Source organism: Dama dama, chromosome 14 (genome assembly GCF_033118175.1).
Source record: "Dama dama isolate Ldn47 chromosome 14, ASM3311817v1, whole genome shotgun sequence".
Taxonomy (NCBI): Eukaryota; Metazoa; Chordata; class Mammalia; order Artiodactyla; family Cervidae; genus Dama; species Dama dama.
Window position 1 is genome coordinate 3764941 of NC_083694.1, and position 24571 is coordinate 3789511.

Consider the following 24571-nt stretch of genomic DNA (forward strand, 5'->3'; position numbering starts at 1 on the left):
CCGGCTGGGGGACGAGGATCCCGCATCCCTGGGACAAGTGCCACAGCCACTGAAGCTGGCACGCCGCACCTAGAGAGTCCAGGTGCCTCAACAACACATCCACAGGATCCTGAGTGCCACTCAGGAACCCCGACACAACCAAACAAGTCCTTAATGATATTTTTTAAAAGAAGGCAGTCCATGTGTGCTGAGGTTCTGGAGCTTGTTGAAAGGAAGGGGGCCCGAGCCCTCATCAATCAGAAGCTCTCCTCGTCCCCAGGTTACCCAGACGGGCCCAGGCTGCCATGCCCCCTCCACACCCCCACGTCACCATCGGGCAGCCTTCTCATGGACACTGTGGCCGCCTCCCCAGCCGGGCCTTCCAGCTGAGCTGCGGCACCTGCAGGACAGGTGACCCCGGCAGGCCCAGCAGACTCTGTGGAAGCCAGCCTCAGATCGGGGCGTTGCTCATGGGCACGTGCTCATTTCTCTTGCTGCCATCCTTTTTTGTTCCCATCCTCCATACACCCCCCTGCCCTCACTGGTCCCAGCCTCGCTGCCTCCTGCCCTCTTTAGCTTCACCTCCCTTCTCCCTGGGAGGTTCCAGAGAGGCAGCTGGAGGCTGCTTATAGCTGTGGCTCGGCCAGTGAGCTGTGCGTCTTTGGGCACCTCGCTTTACCTCTCTGAGCCTCAGCTTCCCTATCTCAAAGGTATTCCCCTATGCTCTTCTCAACTCTGGACGTTATGTCTTACTTCCGTAAGTGAACGTTGTTTAGGAAATAAAGGTCAGGTTTCCCCCGAGGCACCTAGTTTGGGATGCTGTTTGTAGGCTGTGAGCCGGGTTACAGAAGCTGACACCTTTCTAGATGGGGTAGGGTCAGAGACAGGTGACAGCCCTTCCCATCGATGATAATGCCTTTGTCCCTGGAAAGGAAAGGAAAGGAAAGTGAAGTCACTCAGTCATGTCTGACTCTCTGCGACCCCATGGACTGTAGTCTACTGGAATCCTCCGTCCGTGGGATTTTCCAGGCAAGAGTACTGGAGTAGGTTGTCATTTCCTTCTCCAGGGGATCTTCCCGACCCAGGGATCGAACCCGGGTCTCCTGCACTGCAGGCAGAGCTTTACCGTCCGAGCCACCAGGGCACCTTTAGTTTAAGACCTCCCCTGTGACTACAGACATCCTTGTGTACTGAGTGGGACGGTTATTGCCTGTGCTTTACAGACGGCAGAACAGGGCCCAGAAAGTCAAGTTCTTCCGTAGGGATCTGTGACCGCTGACAATTAACAGAAATTAGTAGAAAGAGCGCCAGCCTGAAGGCAGATGACCTAAGAGAAAGTCACCGAAGTCCCCCGGCTGCAGTTTCGTCTGTAAAGCAGCGGTCCTAACGGTCACAGGGCCACACGCCACAGCAGAGGTGGAAGCAGTCTGCAAATTGTAAAGCACCTCCTCACCTCCACGTGCTCGGTGGCCTGGGGAGCCATGACATTCTCCCGGGGTTCTCCCCCCACCCCCACTCGCCTCCGCTTCCCTCCTGAGCGCCCTTCCCTCTGGGAGCCGCATGCTGCCCCCAGGGCGTTTCTCTGGCCACTAATCCCCCTTTGGTTCTCTCCCTCCAGACTGCAAATTCACCTGCCACCCGGAGTGCCGCAGCCTGATCCAGCTGGACTGCGCTCAGCAGGACGGCGCCTCCCGGGACAGACCATCTCCAGAGAGCACCCTCGCTGTGACCTTCAGCCAGGTAGGCAGCACGGACTGCGGGGTTTACCCTCTGAGGGGTCCGGCGCCCCTCACCCCCACGCACTCTGCTGAGCGGGAGGTGCACGAGTGTTCCACGTTCGCCGGATGTCGGGGTCCCGTTCTCGCCAGATGAGGTCCACGGCACACACAGATTCTTCACCTGGTTCTGATGGGGCGGCGGCGGGTGGCTACACTGCCTAAGCAATCCTCCAGTGCACTGAGTGTCCTGCAACTCAGCTCCCTTCTGGAACTTTCTGCACCCCCCCCCCGCCCCCCCAAATACCCATCACAAGGCTGTGTTCCCACCTGTGCCCCAACCCACTGGCTACAGATCCAGGTTTCCACAGCCCCCTCAGCTCACAGGACTCAGAGGCATCTTTTGCCTACTAGATTACCAGTTTATTATAAAAAGGATGTAACGGGAACATCCAGATGGAAGAGATGCAGATGGCAGGGTAGGCAGGAGGGACACAGAGCTTCCAAGCCCTCTCCCAGACCCGCTCTCCGCACCTCCCCGTGTTCACCCACCCAGCTCTCCAGCCCCATCCTTTTGGGGTTTTATGGAGGCTTCATTACACAGACATGACTGATCAAATCCCTGGCCACTGGGAACCAATTCATCCTCCAGCCCCTCTCCATTTCCCAGAGGCCTGGGGGCTGGGAGGGAAAATTCCTATCCTCTAATGCTTGGTAGGTTCTCCTGCCAACGAGGCTGCATCCTGAGGTGGGGTCCAACTCACCTCATCAACATAGGAAACATCTTTCTCGCTCTCTGTACTTAGGAAGTTCCAAGGGTTTTCAGAGCTCTGTGCCGGAAACGGAGAGACCAAGGATATACTTCTTGTGATAAATCGTGGGGTGGCACACCCCTTGCCAAGGGGCTGGGGGCATGGAACAGGGAGGAAGGCGCAGAGACGCCTGCTGCTCTTGAGAAGTGCCCTGTAGTCCACCCAGGCGCAGAGCCTGTCTTGGCCATTGCTCCAGCCGTGGGGTGGGGTATGGGAGGGGGGGCGGGGTCCCAGGGAGAGCTCCTGAGGGTCCTGTGAAGTCTCGTAGCCCTGGGGTAGCGGGGGTGCTGGCGCTGAAGCTTCTTAGTGTATTGTTCTGCCAGCCGGCCAGCCAGACCAGGCCAGCTTCAGAGGGACTGAACAAGTGTTCTTTCCCTGGGTCAGAGCACCAGGAAGTTGATGCCCAAAGCAGTTCTTGATTCTGGGCTTTGCCGAGGCACTTGAACCAGGATGTATCCAACCTTTGATGTCAAGCATTTGAGAGGGAGACGGGAGATCCTTGTTTTTAATTCTTGCATTGAACACACATTGATTTATCTGCTATGTGCCAAGCACTGGTAAGAGTGGGGATAATAAATGATCTGTTACAGTTTTTGTCCTCAGACAAAATAGTATATACAACCAAACAGTATACAACCAAATATATACAAATGTATACCAAATAATATACAACCAAATAGTATACACTGTGGTACATGTGTCAATAAAAGTATGAGCCAAGTGTTCTGAGTATACACAGGGAAGTGCAGTTGTTTCTGTTGGGAGAAATCAGGGAATACTTCCCAGAGGAGGTGACATTTCCTCTAAGCCTTAATGTATGAGTCGAAGGTTGTTGGTCAAGGAAGTAAGCAGTGTCCCAGGACGTCATCTAATTATTTATTTAACAAATATGTTTTGAATGTAGACCATGTGCCAAGCCCAGGAATGCTGGGGACTTAGTGATACAGTCAAGTAGGAGCAGCACTGTAAATAAATCCCTGGTTTCTCAGGGGAAAGCCGTGGGTGCTGTGAGAGACAACACAGATGCTGAATGACTGGTTATTTCCTCACGAGAATACGAGTGGGCCTGGGGAACTGGGGTCCAGGCCCAGGTCCCCAGACTCGCCATCCATACGTGGTTTTTCTAGCCATGACGTACCTGCTCAACAATGTTCAGTGACCGGGTCCACCCATGGGTGCTACCAGCCTCCCTGCTGCTGTTCCCCAGCCCTTTCCTCCCACTGGGAAAGCAGTACAGGAGGCACATATGATGTGCACTTTTATTAAAATGATATTAAATCGGCTCTAAAATTCTGTGTCTCTGGGAGAAACTTGCAGATACCAAGGCACCTGGCCTCCCCTCTCCACCGCTCCCACACCCGTGGCCTGGGCTGAACTGAGGCACCGGGAGCCCGAGCCGCGGGGCAGCCCAGGCCATCCACCCTGTGATGCTTGGCCGGTGGGAGGTGTCGTCCCGGGCACCCCCCACCCGGGCTCCGGCATCACGAACAGAGCCGTGGAGCTCTGCACTCAGCACAAATACTCCTAGAACAAGCTGCCAGCCCGTGTGACGTAGAGTCTTGGAAATTCACAGAATATGAGAAGGAGGTTGTCCTGTACACTGTCCGCAATCAGCAGCAATATAGAAGTAACTTAAACACGTCAAGAAAGATGAACACACGTACTGCGCGGACTGTACAGTCAAGACCAGCTCATGCTGTCTGTACCCTCACCATTCACTGGATGTCACGGCAAAGGCCCCGAGGATGACACCATGTTTGTATTATCATGGGATTATGGAGGACATCTGGAACAGTGAGAAGAGTTATGGTTCATTGCCCAGTTTTACTGCTGCTGCCTGTCTAAGGCTTCTTGGCATTGGAAGAAACCAGTACGTGGATATGATGAATCAGTGTAGATCATCAAAAAAATTTTTCAGAAGGAAAACTGCCTGTCACCTTTTACCAGTAAAGCTGGTGGTAAAGAACCCACCTGCAATGCGGGAGACCTGGGTTCGATCCCTGGCTTGGGAAGATCCCCTGGAGAAGGGAAAGGCTACCCACTCCAGTCTTCTGGCCTGGATATTCCATGGACTGTACAGTCCATGCAGTCGCAGAGTTGGACACGACTGAGCGACTTTCACTTTTCAGTTGCCATAGAGGCATGGTGGGTGGCGCAGGCTGGCTATATCACAGAAGGTGACATAAAGAGATGCACTTTGCCTGAGAAATGCACTATTGATAAGATCATTGATGCAGGCCCTCAGCTCTCTGGATCACTAGATTACAGTGTGGTACATAGCTTATATGGGGCTTCCCAGGTGGTGCTAATGGTAAAGAACCTGCCTGCCAATGCAGGCAACGTAAGAGACGTAGGTTTGATCCCTGAGTCAGGAAGATCCCCTGGAGGAGGGCATGGCAACCCATTTCGTTATTCTTGCCTGGAGAATCCCATGGATAGAAGAGCTTGGCGGGCTACGGTCCACAGGGTCGCACAGAGTTGGACACAACTGAAGCAACTTAGCATGCATGCGCGTTGTTTATATAACAAAGGATTTATTTATCTGGCGACAGTTGTATAGCAGTCCCTCCTCTTGACCATGTTGTAATGAATCAGTGCAAGGTAATTATTTTGAAACTCTCTAAGGTACTTTTTTTTCAATAGATGAGCATACTAATGCTGCCGAGCTTGCAAATGTCCTTGAGATAGACCTGTCCCTGGTTTAAAATGTGTTAAGGTACTGCTGATTGGGATTTGCCCATAAGAAAGGACACCTGGTGGCTCAGTGGTTAAGAATCCGTCTGCCAATGGAGGAGACATGGGTTTGATCCCTGATCCAGGGAGATCCCTCATGCAGTGAAGCAACTAAGCCCGTGCTCCCCAACTACTGAGCCTGTGCTCCCCAACTACTGAGCCTGTGCTCCCCAACTACTGAGCCTGTGCTCCCCAACTACTGAGGCAGCACCCTGGAGCCTGTGCTCCCCAACTACTGAAGCAGTGCTCTGGAGCCCGGGGGCCACAGCCACTGAAGCTCACGCGCCCCGGAGCCCATGCTCCACAACAAGAGAAGCCACGGCAATGGGAAGCATTACACCTACAGAGTAGCCACCGCTCGCCGCAACTAGAGAAAACAACTCAGCAGTGAAGACCCCGCACGGCCATAAATAAATAAATAAAATTATTTTTTTTAAAAAAGAAGGGACAAGTAATACATTTTGATCAACTTCATTCATCGTGGAGGAATGTTCCATTCCTAAACAGATTCAAGTAACTCGTGTATTTAGTATGAGAAGAAAACTTCTGTACATCCTCCACACGCTTCGGAATTGGAGCTGTCTATACCGGAGTCTGCATGTAACCAGACCCCTCGGGAGGGCCGTGCCCCATCCAGGGTGAGAAAAGGCAGGGAGACAAATCTGACCCCCGAGCCCTGGTGAATGATGCAGACTTTTGCAGAAGACTTTCTTTAGAAGGTGGAGGAGGGAAGTTACATAGTAGATCATAGAGCAACATCTCCTAAATTTCTTATTTAGACTATTTCCCCCACTTTCTTTTCCATTGGAAACTTCCAAGTCTGTCTTCTTTCTGTTCCCCTGGAGCCTGCCCAGCCCACTACATCCTGCATTTCTACTTTGGGTCTCTGTTTCTCCCTTTGGAGCAACAGGTCTCCAGTGGGGGTGGTCTTGCCCTCCCCTCTCCACTGGGTGACTGGGGACATTTTGAGCGGGCACAGCTTGGAGGAGGCCACTGGCCCCAGGAGGCAGAGGCCTGGGATGCCGCGAAACAGATTCCAACTGTACAGGAGAGCTCCCCCCAACCTCACCCCCCGCACAACAAAGAATCATTTAGACCCAGATGTGAACAGTGCAGTTTGAGAAAACCAAACTAAGCCCCACTTAGCCAACACGCTCAAGTGCCAGGTGGGGGGGGGGGGGCGGGCAGGAAGCCCAGAGCAGGGCCTGGACTTTGCTGGACGCCTGTCTCATCCTCAGAATTTCAACAGTGAGCAGGTGTTTCCAAGTCTGAGTATTTGGGAGCAGAGTGACTCCCCTCCTTCTGTTGGGGAGACGTGTCAACCTTGGAATTTTCTGGCAAGCTGAATCAGGGCTGTGTCTAGAGCAGAACCACCACAAAAATACGGAAGGAGCCAAGAGCCCCTCGTGGGTGCCGAGCAGCCCCCACGGCAGCCAGCCTGGAGCGGGGGTTGCTCCGGGCCGGCTGGGTTGGGCTGCAGTGTTTGCCTTGGACAGGCCCGGCTGCATGCTTCAGCACCACTAGGGCAGCACCTAGCCTTCTATCAATAAAACCCGGGCCCTGCTCCAGCCTCGCTCGCCTTTTCTAAAAAGCCTGTTTGTGCTGGTTTCCGCCTTGGCTCGATTTTCTGTTGCATACCAGGATGGAGCTTTGCGTTCACCTTGACCTCGTCACCTGGTCTGAGCTACCCAAATGTTCCAGTGCCATTTTCAGGGGGTGGGGAGGGGATTTGTTGCTGGGCCCTGATCAGAGCTCTGCCAGTTTGGAGGCACATAACTGTTACGAGGTCTTGGCCTGGTGGCATTTCTCCGCTCTCCTGTAGAAGGAAAAGAAAAATCATTGATCTTCCTCCATCCAGAAGGAACCACTGTTCGTTAACACTTTTACATTTTCTTCCTGTACATTCATACATTTTTCAAAACACAGTTGAGATCATCCTGTCGATAAGTGCCTGGCCTCAACCTTTGAAAAGCAGCAATCCCAAGGTTCAGGCTGTCTTCTCTCTGCTATGCCAGAGAGGGAGGAAGACGGGGCGGGTGTTTAAGGGGGCGGGAACGGGCTTAGAGCCCAGCTGCCCTCCGAAGGCTTGTGGGTTGTGCACGTCTCTCCCAGGTGGAGAAACAGAGGAGGCGCGGATGCGAGCTGCCCATGGCTTTGTCCGTCTCTCCTTGGAGATCTCCAAGGTTTGGGATGACTGGCTTTTCTCTTAGGCACCCTTTGCTGACCAAGCAAATCTCTTCAAGTCCACCCAGATCGCCTCTTCAGTTTAAGGCTGTTTCCTAGAGGACGTGGTTGCCATCAGCTGAGGATCACAGTGCGCTGCCAAAACAGCTGCAGTTCCCTTATTCGGGGGCATGCCCCGAAGACTGTACACTCCAGGCGGTGCTCAAGTTGCTCTTCCCCTGTCACCCCTGTGATGAAAAAAGCCCAGGGGCTCCCCAGTGCCCTCAGGACGAAGTGAGACCTCTGCTGGTTTGGCTTTGTCCCTTCCGTGACTTCCCGAGAGGGGAAGCCCTTGCCCACAGCTGTTAATTCTTACCAGGACCTGCTGCTGCCCAGAGGGACCCGGCGGCTCTGTGCCCGGCCTTTGGGGCCCCTTTCCTTGGCACATGGAAGGCACAGGCGACACATCAAAAAATCAGCACTCTCCCTCCTGCTCAAATCTCTTGCGGCCGGCGATGGAATCTCATGTCCATCGGGCCCAGACTCCCCCCTCCTGGTGGCACTCTGGAACCCAGGAGCAGGATTCAGAAATGAGGCTCTCAGTCGGGTCTGCAAGTCCAGCCCCGCCCGCTGCAGTTCCCAAACCTCCCTCAGGCACTTTCCACATTGAGGACTCTGGCCATATCAACAGTCCACCTGAGCTACTATTTACTTAATATTCCTCTTCAAATAGATTCCTTTTATTAAACTTAAACTTATGTTAGAGGGAAAAGTTTCAATCCTTGAATAACCACTGATGTACTTAGGATTTTTTCCCCTGACACACAATATTTAATCTCTAAAATTAAAAAAGCAGTAGAGCCAGGCATTGTTTTAAAATCCTTTCTGGTGCCCTCAGTGGGCAGCAGAGACTGCTCTCTGGTCACCCGGTGCCCCGAATACCAGCGCTGTGGGTCCAGCCACTCCTGCTGAGCGCTGTGATCAGTGGAGAGAACTGCTGGGGTACCAGGAAGGAAATTCCAGCCACTGACACTTAGACCCATGTGCTTCTCCAAAGGAGGGGTGGATCTGCATGTACGGACAAGGGGTAGTGCCAACAGGACAAGTCAGTCAGTGGTACATACAAGACAATCCATTTGTACTTTGTACATGTGTGTGTGTGTGTGTAAATGTGTGTGAGAGTGAGGGCCTGCAGGGCACCCAACCAACTGCTGGAAGAGATTTCACCTTGGTGGGGGGCAGTGACCAGGGTACAGTGAGAGAACCCTTGACTTTTGCTGTTTGCTTCTGGGCTATTTGAATGTCCTGATGCTGTCCAGATGGTTCTAGTGTAATACCTGTAAAAGGTAATACCTATTTTCTTAAAAGAAAGACCCCTGGCCTGGATGATAGGAGAGCTCAGTTCTAGTTCAGACTGTGCAGATGACATTGTGGACGTGTGACCGGCACAAGCCTCTTAGCTTCCCTGAGCCTCAGCTTTCTCCTCTGAGCAATGGTGGTTCTGTGGCTCCAGCGAGAAGATGCAGGCAAAAAGCATGTTGGTGTCACCGTAACATTCCAGGGCTGTCTCTGGTGCCTTCAACAGCCTTACTGGATTTTTTCTTTTTAATCATGTCATCCTGTGATGGAAACCCCTGGCCGCTTCCTATTACCCTCAAAATCAGTCTGAATCTGGATTAGCACACAAAACCCTTCAGGGGCTGGCTCTGCCTACTCTCCACACTACCAGAAAGATGCCCTCTTCTCCTGGACATAAAACCAGGACACCATGGTTTTGTGGTTTGGCGGGTACTCTCGCTACAGGACACGATTATCCCCCTCTTCGCGGCCTCTTATTGCTCTGCTCTGTTGATAAAACGACTCAAGACCCTGTCCGCCTTCACCAAGGGACGGGGGATGGCTGGCTGGCCTTTCAGCCCTCCCGGTCAGGCCGCCCGGCCCCACCCGCAGCCCCCTCGGTCCCCGCCTCGCAGGGCGCCCGCTGCAGTCGCCTCCCGCGGCCCCCGCAGCCGCAGAGCAGTGACCCAGCTGGCCCGGAGAGCCGGGTTCCCTGGCCCCCGGCCCTGTCCTGTCTCCGCGGCCGCACCTCCGTCTTCCTGCCCTGCCCCTGCCGAGGGCTCGCTTCTCCGAACCCTTCGGGAGGATGCCCCAGCCCCCAGCCCCGCGCCACACGCCGAACCCAGAGCCGCCACACGGGGGAGCCACGGAGCCGGAAGGGAAGACCCGCGGGGACCGGGTCTGCTGCAGAGGCTGGGGCTCCCTAAGGAGCACTCAGGATAGATGCGGGTGCGCCTCTCCAGGGATTCTGGTCCTGGGTCTCCTCTGAAACGCTCTAAAGGTTTATCAGGCTGAATTGCGATAACAACGTTAGCTAACATTTGTTGAGGCACACCACGTGCTCCGTCTGCTGCTTTTATCAATTATTGAGAGAGGGGTGTTGAAATCTCCAACTCTAATTGTAGATTTGGCCACTTCTCCTTCCAAATCTATCTTGTACTTTGAAGCTGCATTATTCAGTGTGTAAGCACTTAACATTACAGTCTCTGGATTAATTGGCCCTTTTCATTATGAAATAAACTTCTTTATCTTTGGCAATATTCTTTGTTCTGAAATCGACTTTGTCTGATGTTGCTATAGCCACTGCGGCGTTCTTTTGATTACCATTAGCATGTTGTTTCTTTATCCATCCTTTTATTTTAGGTTATTTGTGTCTTTATATTTAAAGGTCATGTCTTACAGAAATCAAGTAGTTGAATCTTGTTTTTCTTAATCCAATTGGATCATCTCTGCTCTTTGAGTTATTTAGTTCATTTGCATTTAATGTGGTTATTGATATAATTAGATTTGAAGTCTATCATCTCACTGTTTTCTATTCGCCCTATTTGTTCTTTGTTTCCTTTTCTTCCTTCTTTTGGATTAATCGAATACATTTTACAATTCTATTTTATCTCATTTGTTGCCAGTCCATCCACAGGTGCCAAAGGAAGGGGCCAGTGCCCAGCCACCTTGCTCCCCCACCACAGATTTCCCTCCACGCTCTAGAAGCCAGAAGTGCTGGCCAAAGCTGTCAGTGATTCCACTCCACTCAACAGCTGTCTCTAACAGGGGCCGCCCTAAGGCCTGTCTGATGGCCCAGGGGAGCTCAGTTCTGATCAGACAATGGGAATGGCTTCCCAACCAGGAGGCTCTTGATATCCTGGCTCTAAGCAGGGCCAGAGCTCTAGCCCTTGCTTCTCTAGAAATGTTTACATTCTCTGGAGATGTATCTCTGTGCCTCCCCAGCCCCACCCACTCATCCCAGCCTAGAACCAGCAGGTGCCTGAGATGACCTCTGGCTGGGCCAGCTCGGCCTGAAGCCCTAAGGAGGCAACAAGCCTCTCTCTCTAAGTAGTGCAAGAGTTGTTCACACATCTCACATCCGTGACCACATTGCCCTGGCTCCTGGAGGACTGAAGAGATCACGTGAGGGATGGGGTTGTTGGTCAGAAACATCTTTTATGATTCTCCAGTTCCCCTCAAGGAGGGCAGCTAGAAGGCCAACTCCCCAGGCCTGCCTCAGACCCAGCAACAGCCCTGCAGGGCCTCCGCCTCTTAGTCTGGGCTGATCTAACCGCCTTCAGTGTGTGTGTCAGGGCCCTAGCGAAGCTGGCAGCCTGACAGCCCAGCCAGCGAGGCGTAGAGAGGGCCAGGAGCCCCGGAAAACTGACTGTGCTGTGAGTCAGCCTCAGTGGTGCTCAGCCGCATACCTCTCACAACAGGAAGTCATCCGGGGGAAGCTGAGCTCTCTGCTGGGCCCACGGTCTAATGCTGTCAAATGCTGCTCTCAGGACACAGGGTGGCAGTAAGGTTCACCCCAGAGAGGGCATCTGAGAAAGGCTGCTTCCGAGAGGCGCTGGGAAGGTGGGGGAGGTGTGGTCGTCGGCGGTGAACCTGCGTCAGGAAGTGGGGGACACAGGAGGACTCTGACGGGCAGAGGAAACCGAGAGCAAGGCCACGAGAGGGGAGGGCAGCCGCTGGGTCAGGAGGCAAACGTGTGCCTGTGAGGAGGGCTGCCTGAGTGTGGCTGGAGGTGGACATCGCTGTAGGCTGGGCACATGCTATGAAGGGCCCTGAAGGACCTGCTCTGGGGGTTAGGATATTGTTGTAGGCACTGGGGCGTCACTGGAGGCAGGACCACTGTGGTGGAAAATTGTCAGACACGGAGGCTCTGGATTTGAAATCTGAACCCACTATTTATTTGCTCTTTGGCTTTGGGCAAATCAGCCATCCTGAGTCTCATTTCACTCATCTATAAAACACGTTCTTACACAGTTGTGACAATACACAACCTTGATGTACTCCTTTCCTAATTCTGAACCAGTCCCCTAGTCCATGTCTGGGGGATTAAGTGCAAGAATGAAGTATATGAGAGCTCGGGAGCTCCAATATGACATCCTATTTCATGTTGTTTGGACTGGCTGTTAGGAGAAAGCAGGGACTATGTGTTCTTCGGAACACCCATTCTAGTGCCTGCCATGTAGAAAGTGCTCAGTAATCATTTGTTGAATAAATGAATCAGCTTGATACTATGTCTTGATCCTCAGTACTTACTCAATAATTATTAGTTGACATCTGAATGGGAAGATTTTATGATCAGATCATAAAATTCCTGATCAGATCGTGGTCTAGATGGGTAACTTTGGCAACAAGACAGCAGGGAGTTTGGAGGAGTCAAGATGGGAACAAAGGAAATTATTAGAAGGCCTTGCAGTAATCTGTGTTAATGGCATCTATCAAGATAGGAAATTCTAAAGGGGTGGGGGGGAGGCCCCAAATAGTCAGCTCTGTTTGGACCTGTTGAGAGTGAGGCCATAGTGGGGAGGGCTGGGTACCTGATGAAGCATCCTTCTGGAGTACCTGGGGGAGAGGGCATCATGAGACAGGTCAAGTGTGGTTGAAGCCACTGGCCTAGACTCAGCTCCCAGGGACAACGTGAACACATGGGGTGGGGGTGGAGGAAACAGTCAGTGAACTCTGGAAAACCCCAGTGAGCCAAAGGGAAGACAGGGTCATAGGCAGACGGAGAAGGCGGCTCCTGACTTGTCTGCGACAGACGCCGGTGTCAGGCAGCGTGACTGTTCGGAGAGCGGTCGGGGGCAGGTTCTGCATGCCGTGCGTGTACCTGTGCAGCACATTCCAGGGCCTGGGTCTGGAGTCGGACCAGCTGGGCTGATGTGGCTCCACCGGGAATGAGCACGTCTGACTGTGTGCAGGTTACCCGACCTGCCAGAACCTCCTCTCCCACTCTGTAGAGATAGTCAACTGTAGCTTCCTCTCCAGTTTGTTGTTAGGGATTAAATGAAATGAAGCACATAAAGTTACTAGGACAGGCTCTGCACAAGGCGGCTAATGATCACTCCAAACGGTTTCAGGGGTGGGTTGGCACCTCACTCGGTTTTCGGCCTCTGAATATGTTTGTTGCTCATGAGGCCCCAAACCTGATTTCTGGACCCTTCCATGGGTCCTGGATGAGGAGACCTGAGGTCCAAAGTTGTGGAAGCTCCCATAGCAAGCTAGAGCTGGAGCTGGGCCTGGAATACCAGCCCCCTGGCTTCCATTTTTGCACCACAGCTTTCCTGGAATACAGACCCACAGGGTGGATTTGACAAGGGATCTGGCCACATGTCAGGATGGCATTTGAGAGAGGAAGAAAGTTTCAAATGATGTCTTTTGTCATCTGACGCTCTGAGACAGGGAAGTCACCCATCCACCACTTCAGTGGGGCTTTCTGAATCCCCACCCCCGCCAAAAGCAACACTATCGTTGCTCTGGGGCTCTGGATGCTGCAGCTTCAGGTCCAGACTCCTCTTCCCGGGACCAGGGACAAGAAGCCAGTTCTACCCTTCGCGCGTTCACTCCCAGAAGCATGGAGGGCTGTTGTCTGGGCTCTTCCTGCTGCCTTCTCCCCTCCCCTGGCCAGGTTATCACCACTGTTGATTATTCACGGGGAAGAGGTGCAGACAGCGTCACTGGACGCTAAAAGGAATCCGGTCTTCCTCCCTCTGGGACTATGGAGCTTCAGTCCGGATTTTTCCTCCCGGAGGCTGGCCAACTTGTTGATTCACATGTGATCTTTGCTGGCTTCAGAAGAGTCCCAGGGTCCTCACCAGCACGGTCTCTGCTTTGCTTGGCTTCCTTCCAAGCCTAGATTCATTGACAGGTGGAGTAGGGTAGACATACAGACACTAACTAGGCTTTGAAAATATCTCGAGCTATGATGGACCACATCGCTTCCCTCAGTCTCCTCATCTGTGAAGTGGGAGTAAAACCTGCTATCAGGGTTGCAGAGCAACCCAAGTGATGAGGGGAAGGGACTTTGAAAAGCCCTACTCAGACGTCAATTTTCCTAATATTTGAGCTGGCAGAAGCAGTGCCCTAAAAGAACACGGTGTCACTCAGGCCTTTTCCTAAGTGGATCTGACATCTAAGTGTGCCGCTCACAAGCAGAGACTCACGCTGACTCCTGGGGCACTTCGGCCTGTGGTTCAAAAAGCTTGTTATTGGCTGGATTTTGAGACTGTACATTTTGAATGTGTAGTGCTGCAGTTGCTCTGCAGAGGCCAGTGTGTGCTCCAAGGACACAGTGTGGCCCGAGAACCTGGGGCCTGTTTTCCCTTGAATACTGAATTCCCAATGAGCAAGGAGGTTCCTTTTGTAAGGAAACATGTGCTCTTTCACTGGCCAGACAAAGCAGGGAGGCTGTTGCTGATGACCCAGGGGTCATGCAAAGCCCCCTCCCTGCAGGATTCATCATCCTGACATTGACCTTGGAGGTGCTGGTGAGGCCAAAACCAGCTTCCTTTCCCTGGACCATAGTCTCTGGGGTGAACCACCCCCCACCCCAACAAAGTGAAAGTGAAAGTCTCTCAGTTGTGTCTGACTCTTTGCGACCCCATGGACTATACCATCCGTGGAATTCTCCAGGCCAGAATACTGGAGTGGGTAGCCTTTCCCTTCTCCAGGGGATCTTCCCAACCCAGGGATCGAACCCAGGTCTCCCGCATTGCAGGTGGATTCTTTAACCAGCTGAGCCACCAGGGAAGCCCAAGAATACTGGAGTGGGTAGCTTATCCCTTCTCCAGCGGATCTTCCCAACCCAAGAATCGAAACGGGGTCTCCTGCATTGCAGGCGGATTCTTTTACCAACTGAGCTATCAGGGAAGCCTCACCAGACAAAACCCTCTTTGAAATACTCATTTGAAGAGCAGGTTGCTCCAAAACCTACTTTGAACCCCACTAACGTGCATTCTTCCCTGAAAACACCCGGTAGCTCACCCCAGCCCCCACCCCCACCTGGTTACCTCCAACTGTTATCTCCCGGCCTGGGAGGTGGCTACTGGTATCCGTCCTGGAGCTGGGCAGGTCAGTGGGCCGCGGGGCAGGCTCTCAGCTAGCTCGTGTTCATGCCTGCCAGGTGCTCGCGGGCTTCTGGAAAAAAGACTGTGTGGGAGGCTGGAGCCAAATTGGGCTGCAGTTGAAACCATCCTGAGCACTGATGGATTTAACTAAGACGGGGGAGGAAGAGGGCTCCTCGCAAAAGTAGCCAGAGCTTAAAATGGAGCTGGCAGCTTGCAGTCTGGGGGTTGAGTCTAGCCCCAACCCAGCTTGTGCCCCAAGACTGGATGCTTTTTGCAACTACAGGAGACACGGACTTGGAGAAAGTCCTGATTCTCAGCCACTCTCTGGGCGTTTCCAGGGCCCCCAGGGGTCCCCAGGCCATCAGACTCCACAAGCATGGCACCCCTGGCGTTGCTAGGGTCTGAAGGCTTGTTTTCTGTTCCCGAGACTCCGAGCCCCTCTCTGCTGAAAGTCGGCAGCACACACAACACATCAGTGCCATCTCTTCTGAGGGATGGCATCAGGCTGACAAGAGCACAGGCTCTAGGACTGCAAAGACCCGGGTCTGAGTCCCAGCACACTTGTCCTACCAATGTGACTCTGAGCTTCAGTTTCCTCACCCGTAAAAAGGGAATAATAATCTCTATCCCCAGGCTGTTGGGAAATGACAGGCTGCATGTAAATCACCAGGCACAGAGTAACTACTGTAGATGAAGGATTTGAAGGATTCAGCCCCAGTCGAGGAAGGTGTCCCTTCATCCAGTTCTAATGGAGAAATGTAATTAAGTTGTCCTTGATGAGATGACAACATCTGGCAAAGACCCCTCTGGGCCAGACCCGGCACCCCTCCCCGCCCGGAGTAAAATGCAATAATAATCTGGGTGGTGTCTGCAGGCGCCTTTAGAAACCTGAGGCTTCCTGGGGGCAAGTTCCTGGGGTGGGTGGAAGGGCCTGCTTACTCTGCAGATTGCTGTAACTTTGCATCTGATTTGCATATGCTTGGAGGTGGGGGCGCCCTGCAGTTTCTTCTGGCATTTCCGAGTTAAAATATTGCTGCTTCTCCAGGCAGACCAGATATTGATTTTCTTCTTCTGCAGTCACTTCTCTAACCACTCCGAGGGTCCTGGCTCCTTCACCCAGGGAATGGGGAATGAGAGGGTGGCGTGAGGCAGAGTCTGGGGGGAAGGGAAGCGCGACGGCGTGGGCCTTCGAGCTCCTGCTACTCCGGAGCCCCAGGCATCCTGGGGGAGGAGGAGCTGCGCCCAGCAGGATGAAGGCAGCACAGAGGGCATTTTCTCCCTCGGTCCACCCCAGTCCATTCCCGCCCCGCATCCCTGCTCTGACTCGGGATGCCCCGGGTCCACTTGCCGGTGTGGTCCAGCGGCAGGGTGGGGACGCGCAGGCCTGGGGCGGGAGGACCCGGAGGGGCGTGGCGACCGCCGGGGCCTGGAGGAACCTTGCGAGAGGAAGTGGCTTCCGAACCCCTCTGCGCAGCGCGAGGGGCAGGAGCGGCGCGGAGGTGGGGGCCGGGCCGAGAAAGGGCTCCGCGCGGGGTGGAGCGGGGCGCCGGCGCGGAGGGCGCGAAGGCGCAGATGCCCCGTGAGCTGCAGAGCGAGGTGCGCCGCGCGGCGTCCGGGTCTGACCGCCTCCAGGGGACAGGTTACCCCGCCGCCTGAGCCCCTCGGGCCCCAGTGTGAAAGGCGAGACGCCGGCGCCGGGTCCGACCGGCGGGTAGCGGACTCGCTCCCCGGCGGGGCTGGAAGCTCGCGCCGCGGCCGCCTGGGGAAGGGTCCTCGCCTCCCTGCGCCGCACCCGGAGCCCCCAGCAGATGCGCTCGCTGCCTCCGGCCGGGGCTCCGGGCTAGATGACGGTGGACAGCAGCATGAGCAGTGGGTACTGTAGCCTGGAGGAGGAACTGGAGGACTGCTTCTTCACCGCCAAGACCACCTTCTTCAGGAATGTGCAGAGCAAACGTCCTTCGAAGGTAAACGTAATGATACAAGAGGCTTTCACTGGGAGGAAGCAAGCTCTGTGGTCTAGAAGGGAAACGGGCTCCTGGCAGACAGGCTGTCAGCGTCTTACCGGAGCAGGTGGGCAGTTGCCCTGCGGGCCCTCTTGAACTTGATGACTGAGCAGACCCCGGGTTGGATCCTTTGGGGACCACTGGCAAACACTGGTCTTTTTTTTTTTTTTTTTTTAATGTTCTTTTCAGCATTTCCTGTCCCCGGACCTTTTCAAAATGGCTCTCTAGGATTTGGGGACCGCGCTTGGCTTCTGGTTGGGTGACATGCTCACCTGTGCCTGGGAGGGCGACCTTCCCCCAAATCCGAGCTCTGAAGCTCCAGGTGGCAAGTGGATGGTTCCCTGTCCCTCAGTAAGATAACTTTGCTAGGTTGAGACTTCCGTATTGCAGATGGCCAGAAACCATCTTAAAACTCAGCCCAGCAACTTTGCAGAAGTCCAGGGTGTTTTTAGCAGTAAACTAAAACTTCTCTCCTGGGTCATTGTGCTGCTACCATTTTGACTTCCTGAGCTAGCTAGGGGTAACCTAAAGGGGTTTGCATGTGTCCCCTCGTGCGGCTGTGTGTGCTAGACACCCAGCTCACCGGATGCCCCTGCCACACTCTCCCAGTTGCAGCCATGTGTCTGCTGCTCTGGCAGAGCTCTGTTTATTTATTTGTTTTGTTATTTAGATGAGAGGGCGTCCAGCCAGGTCCTTGCCAAAATGGGCTTGTATGTAGACAGAAGTGAGCGGTTACATTCTACAGGTGTATGCAGGCTCATAATTAATTCAGCAGTCCTACATCGAGTCAAATTAGCTAAAAACTTCCCCAGGCCTGACGCTGGGGCCTCCGTAATTAATGATTCATCCTGCCTGTAGGCCCCACATTTGCTGGGGTCTGCCCATCGAACAAATGCACCATGAGAGGATGCCCAAGGATCAGCAGAGGAGTTTTGATTTTAGTGTTCAGAGAATCAACTAGAACAGGCCTGTGTTCTGGGGTATGCCTTTGAGAAACTGGGGCAGGGGGTAAGGAGGGCTCATGCGGAAAGCATGGCTGCTAAGGGAGGGTGTCCAGCTCTCTCCTGGGGCTCCTGCCTCAATGTGTATACCCCCTTCTACCCTCACCCCCACCCATACACATATTTAAGGGCACTCCAGCTGTCTAGGGTCTTTATTTAGGCTGGTGGATCTCAGCCTTAGCTGCACGCTGGAACTGCCTACTGAGCTTTAGAAAATATGGGTTCTTGGGTCCCACAGCACGGGAGTCTGATTTCGTTGTTCTGCAGTGAAGCCTGGGCATCAAGATTTTGAAAAGCTCCCCTGTTATTTCTGAGATGCAGCTGAGGTTGAGAACCATTGCCCTAGAGAGTTTTGCTGCTGCCGGGTAGGAAATGGTTCCTGTTTTTAGAACAAAGTTTAGCTGCTGCACTTGCTGCCAGCCAGGCTGTAAGCCCTCAGCCCTAGACGGTGGGCTTTTTGTGCGATCGGGTAGAGGAAGGGGCGCTGCAGAGCTGAGGCTCCTTTCACATGGCAGATAAAAAGGGTATCTGTTTCTGGTGATTCTTGGGAGAAATAGAGATATTTTTACAATGAAACATGCAGGGCCTTCCCTGGTGGCTCAGATGGTAAAGAATCTGCCTACAGTGCAGGAGACTGAGGTTCAATCTCTGGGTTGGAAAGATCCTCTGGAGAAGGAAATGGCAACCCACTCCAGTATTCTTGCCTGGAGAATTCCTTGGACAGAAGAGCCTAGTGGGCTACAGTCCGTGGGGCCACAAAGAGTCGGGCGTGACTGAGCGACTAACACTTTCACTTATTTTTCATGCTGGCTTGGGGAGGTGACTTGTTTTTTGGCCCAGATAGCCTTCTCTCTCATCCTCCCCCAAAACCCTTTCCAGGGATCACTCTTGAAAACACACCTTCGGCTTTGCACCCACGTCACCCCTTTCTTTGCGACATTGACTCCAGCTTGGTCTGGTTCTTGAATCTGTTGCATGGCATGAGGTCTCTGCACAGCCCCCACCTTCTTTCTGCAAATTTGTAAGCCCTCGGAGGGCGGGAATCCCTTCTGAGAAATGGATTTTATTGAGCCCCACACAGGGTGATAAGGATAATGCCTCAAAGAGAGAGAGAGATGGACATGGCCTCTGCCCAGCTACAGTGTGCGTGGAGTCTTGACTGAGACTCAGAACTGCTGTTGGAGACATCTTCCTCAGCACCAGCCTTGCCGTCTCTACAGCCCTCTCCACGGAGCCAGGGGGTGCAGGGCCGCCTCTCGTGGGGGAACAGGTGGGGTGCGTGTGTCTGGTGTAGGAACTGGGACGCTACATCCACATATCTGAGTCTCCTGTCCTTCTACGTGCTTTTCCACCTTTAAAAACACTTCAGATCTCTCTTCCCCTTGGAGCCACTTCTAGAAACAGTTTCCAAGAGATCGGCCTTATCCTGGCCCCATTCTGACTCCTATCAGTGCTTTTTTCCCTACCCAGTCTGAGCTCCCAGGAGAATTTCTCCTTCCTGTCTCCAAGGAAAGGCGTTTATGTGTTTCCTGGTCGCCGAGAGACTGAGGCCCCGTTCAGGAAAGGCCCGAGCTGGCGTCTATAAATAGCCTTGTCAGGGCAACCTGTATCTGCCAGTCTGTCGTGTGCCTGGCTGGAGCGGAGCCGTGGGGGGAAGCCTCCCGCTGTACTGGAGCCTTCCCTGGCCCAGCCTCCAGGGAGCTCCCGAGACCTCTGTCCAACCCTTTCGGTGGGGGGCAGGAGCGTGGGGGAGAGAGGGGCCTCACCACGAAGGTGGAGCGGCAGAGGAAGTGGGCCCAGGCCCTGGGCCTGGCTGGTTCCCTCCGTTCAGAAGGCAGCAGCTCCCTGGGGCCCCAGGCCTCCCCTGAGATGGCCACGGAGCCCCAGCTTTCAGGCTTTGTTTTGGGGGGCGGAGGTGGTGCCTTGCGGGAACTTCTCCCTTGGCTGCTGGGCCCGATTAGGTTGCTTACCCTGGCTCGTGTCTCCAAATGGGGCCCCCGGTGGCTTGGGGGATCCCCACCGAGTGCTCAGAAGTGCAGACCAGGCAGCTCTCCGGAAGGCGTCCATACGGTCACCGGGTCCAAGACCTTGGCGTCGGGGTGGGGGTCCTTTGAGGCCACACAGCAAGTTCCTGACGGGCCCCCAGGGTTGGAACCTGCATCTCTCGTCTCCCAGCCCAGAGGTTTTTCTGCTTTAGGCCCACAGAAGGCAGGGTTTGGTGATTTGTGGGCCTGGTGCCTGGGGTCTCTGACCACCCCTGCCAGCTGCCCCTGTCTTCCCATCTGGGATCTGACCCTAGAGGGGAGGCCGGCTCCACCCTCCTCAGTTCCCCAGATGCCTGCAGGGGGCAGCAGTTTCGGGCTCTGACCTCTGAACAGGAACACGGACACCCCGAGTTTTTTCTGCATGTTCCGCAGGCTCCGGGACCCCAGACACCACCCAGACCGTTGGGCTGAAGGCTCCGGGGACACAGAAAGCCTCCTGCTTGCAGAATGTCTGAGCTGGAAGGACCCGAGTCTAGCACCTCTGTTTACAGATGGAGAGGCTGAAGCCAGGAGGCACGAGGTGCTCACCAGACCAGACATCTGGCTGGGTGGGGTCGCTTGGACACCTTGTCAGGAGCTCTTCTGGGTCTTCATCACTCAGTGGGTGACAGGGACAGTCCTTGTCCTCTCAGAGCCTTCTGCACAGTGCAAGAAGCCAGACAGCCTCAGGTCAGGAGAGGGGTACGGGGCCTTCCATCCCTCGGTTCCTAAGGTGCAGTGCGGCCCAGGAACGTTCATTCTACACTTGGTACCAACAGGGCTCCCTGCCTCAGTCCCAGAACCTTACAAGTTCTTCTTCGCATCTGCCCTAGGTACTGCTTGCTGTATCTTTGTCGTGTGTGTTTCCTTTGTGGATACGGATGCAGAAGGTTGGGCTCTATCTGTGGTTAAATATTGTACTTAAGCACAGCCGGAATGCATTCCCATCCCCCACCCCCCACCCCGGGCCCTTCCTGGCCTACATTGACACCATTGATTTTTGAAAAGTTTAAGGAAGATGCAAAGGGGAAGGGGTGCAGTCGCAGAGGTCACAGGACGAAGCCACGCCCAGCCCCATCCTTGCACTTGGCTCCTCTCCTCTTGCCTGGCCGCTTGGCCCCTCCATGGACAAGGCTCTGTGGTTCCAGGGACGTCATGCAAGCCTGACCCATCAGGGAAATCCCCATCTCTCTGCCCGCCTCCGTACCTGCCCCTGACCTTCTTGGCGTGAGAGATAAAGGACACTAAAAATAAGTTAGTTCCAACTTTGAGCAATAAAAATAAAAATCTTCAGCACCGTTGGACCACATCACTGCCGTTTTGTGTGCTTTCTGGGAAGCCTGCCCAGCCCACCACTCACTTCTCCATGCTGGTAGGGCCCGCCATAGCCTCCCTCCGGGGCTGGAGTCTGCGGTCCCCTCCTGGGGGACCCGCGGCCTGCTGCTGCTCTGGCCCGTCTCAGCGTGGCTTTTCTCCATGAAGATGGTAAGCTGTGTAAGATCAGGACCCGAGTCCCCTGCAGATGCTGCGTAGCACCAGCCGCTGGTTACAGAAGCCGGGCTGGCTGAATGCGGGTCGAGTTTCATTGCCGCGCCATCTCTCTCGCATCCTGTGTGATCAGGATGGACTGACATGTCACAAACAGCCCCGTTATTTTCAGTCATCAGGTACAGCAGACGTTTATTTCCCTCTTTAAGGAAAGTTACATTGGCAGGTGGGGCTCAGGATAACACACGGGAGATTCTGTGGGTCAGGCCCGGAAGCGGTGTGTGTGTTCTAGCCCCTACGCCATTGGCCTGAACTCAGTCACGTGGCCACTGCTAACCACAGGGAGGTTGAGAAATGAAATACAGCTGTGAGCGCAGGTGGACAAGGAAGCCGGTTGTGGTGAACACTTAGCCGTCTCTGCCACGCATCCCTCCTCCCACCTCTGCCCAACCACCTTGGGAAACTCTGCTCACTTGCTTGGTGAAGGGCCGCAGCCTTTGTCTCTGACTTTGTACATCTCCGTCTGCCACCGAGGAGGTGCGATTCCTGGGGTGGGCGACCCTACCTCCCCCGGCGACCCTGGGAATTTTGGAGGAAAGGTGCCTTTCCTTACTCAGCACTGCGCTGGTTCCTCTTAGCATCTGAAGCCGTCAGTGGTGCTCACGGGTTGACCCTCGCCACTGACATCGGAATTCTCTCTTTGGATCACTTTTTAATAATGGACAGTGGAGGGCCCCACTCTAGACGTCTTGGCTTCTGCATCTTTGAACGTAGGACCCTCAAATCTGCTTTTTCAAAATACTTCCCCCTTGGTGACTCTCATAGAAAGTCTGAGAACCACCTGTTTAGGAAATATTTGGTAACTGATGGCTTCAGTTGGAATTAAGATGAGCATTTATGACAGATTTCTAGGCTGGAAGCCCAGGAGGTAAAAGGCTTTGTCCCTGGTCACTCATCTAAGTGGAGACAGCCCCGAGAACTCAAAGCCCCGGGTCGCTGCTCAGAGCAGGCTGCATTACTCTCAGCACCTCACGCTGGCAGGGATGTTGAGGGGATAATCCTCGGTGATCGTGACTGGTTCATGATGGAACGGAAGCCGCATGGAGCTGTAAGCCAGGTCCTGGCTTCTCAGCTCAAGTCCAGCTCTTAACTGAGGGGCTGTGGCCAAGACACTTCCACCCTCCAGACTGGGGCACTTCATCCGGTCCTTTTAACGAGTGTCACGTGAGCCTGTCCTTTTCTTCTGTAACCGAGAGTCCTTCCCCACTTTGCATGGGAGCAGAGCCTTCTTAGCAGTTTCTCATGGGACTGGCAGAGAGAGATCCTGACTGCTAAGTTCTCTAAACTGTAAGGACTTCCCTAGGGTGGGGTTGGGAAAAGGGGCCTGAATGGTTGACACGAGCTCCTCCAGGACCACCTGGGGCTCGCTCAATACATCCTCCCCTTTGTGTTCCAGATTCCTCCACTCCCACTCAAACCTTTCTCTTCACGCCTTTAGACTTTATCCAGACTTGGCCCTCTTTTTCCTCTAAAGTCACAGCTCAGCACACAGGTAACACCCATTCGCCTATGTTGTTTTGGGAGAAGAAAACTTTACATGGCTCTGAACCCTGAATCCCAGCCCTTAGTTTACACCGCCAGGCTGGACGCTGGATCCAGGTTCCCAGCCGTGAGCGGGACAGGGAGGCGCCAAGAGGCTCGGCCCGGTGCCCGGCAGCCTGTGTTCCCAGCCCTCCGCTGATCTTGACTCGCCAGGTCACCCACACCTGAGCTTCTCAGCTCTGGGACCCTCCTGTATGGGGGACCCAGACCTGTCTTCATTCAGGACCTCATTTCCTCTTCTGAATGGCTCAGTCTATCCATAAGATAGCACCCCAGTCCTGGCAAGGCATATTCTCTGGGGATAAGAGGACCCGGTCCATTTGCCAGGAACCAGGGGCATTTAATTTCAGGATCAGGAGGAAGAAGGGCACGGAAGAGGCAGAGACCTGCAGGTTGGACTCACTGAGCCTGCGGCTTGTGTCCGTGGTTCTGTCCTGGTTCCCATCTCTCCTCCTCCCCCACCCCACCCCAGCTTTACGTGCAGCTCCCCAGCCTACACCCCCATCTCACTTCTCTTCTTAGCTGTAGAATAGTTTTCTGTAGCCTGTCAGAGGTCTCTCACGCCCCTCAGGTACCTACAATTTACTGTGTCCAAAACCAGCTCGTGGCTTTGCCCCTGACTGATTTCCCTCCCTGTCTCCGCCTCGTCCTCCTGCTCCCCCACCTTCGGGAATCTCCTCTCTCATGCCTTCATTCCAGCCTGTCACTGTGGCTTCTGCCTCCATGGTGTGGCCTCCTTTCTGTCCCCCACCCTGCCCTACCCAGCTGGGGGCTTGCCATCTCTTCCTGAGATGCTGCAGGAGGTCGGCCAACCAGTTTCCCTTCTGTTTCCTCCCCTCCATGTACCCTGCATTCGGTGGACTATCACTCTGGCATCCCAAAGCCTTCAGAGCCTCCCCTTTGCTTCTAGAGCAAAGTCCACCCTGGTTCCTGCCTGTTAATGTTGCATCCAAAACGCTGCATGCCTGGCTCAATCAAAACGCTGTGTTTTCAATTTTATTATAGCACGGGGCAGGGGGGTCGGGGGACACAGAGACGGATAAAATGTATAAAGACCTGTGGCCCCAGCCACACTGTGCAGCAGACCCCAGTTGCTCCCCTTACCCACCCGTGAAGAGTCTGGATGGGGGCCGTGGGCAGAAGGTCTCCTGGGGAGGACGCTGTGTCGCCCTGCAGCCACGTGGCTTTCATCAGGAGATGGCGGCAGCTCCCAAGATGGCTGGGGGACTTGGGGTCCAGAGGGCCTGGGGGTAAGTGACCCAGGAGGGGGCTGGGGATGGGCTGGCAGCGACAGGACTGCAGCCACCTGGGGAGGGTGAGAGGAGATCAGCTTCGCCTCTGAAAAGCGGGAGCTGGAGGAGGCCGTGATGGGTCCTTGGAGCCATTCCCTTGTTTCTGAGCAGGCCTGCCCGTGGCTCCCACAGGCCGGGGAGGGAACCTGTGCTCATCACACCATCGTCCTTCAGCCCGTTTATCAGCCCTTCCTTGTCCATGGCGCTACACAGTGTGGCTCCAGCTGGTTGGACCCCTGCTGCCCATGAGGCTACAATCCTAGGTTAAAAATAATAATAAAGCGGGGGGGAGGGGGCGGGCAGCAGCGTGTTTCCACCCAACAGACCACACTGGCAGAGTTTCTGTTGCTGTCAGGCCAGAA

The 24571-nt window shown here is 54.4% G+C and overlaps 1 protein-coding gene across 2 annotated transcripts in view; it reads left to right on the forward strand.

Annotated features, from left to right (window-relative positions):
• Positions 1–24571, forward strand: part of RASSF5 (Ras association domain family member 5) — a 74399-nt gene that overhangs the window by 26533 nt on the left and 23295 nt on the right. The window contains exon 2 of one of the 2 annotated variants that reach the window (XM_061159947.1): positions 1598–1719. In XM_061159947.1, coding sequence (XP_061015930.1) covers positions 1598–1719 — 122 coding nt within the window. Of the gene's footprint in view, positions 1–1597; positions 1720–16304; positions 16764–24571 lie in introns of those variants that run through there. The other variant, XM_061159948.1, reaches the window with a different exon arrangement.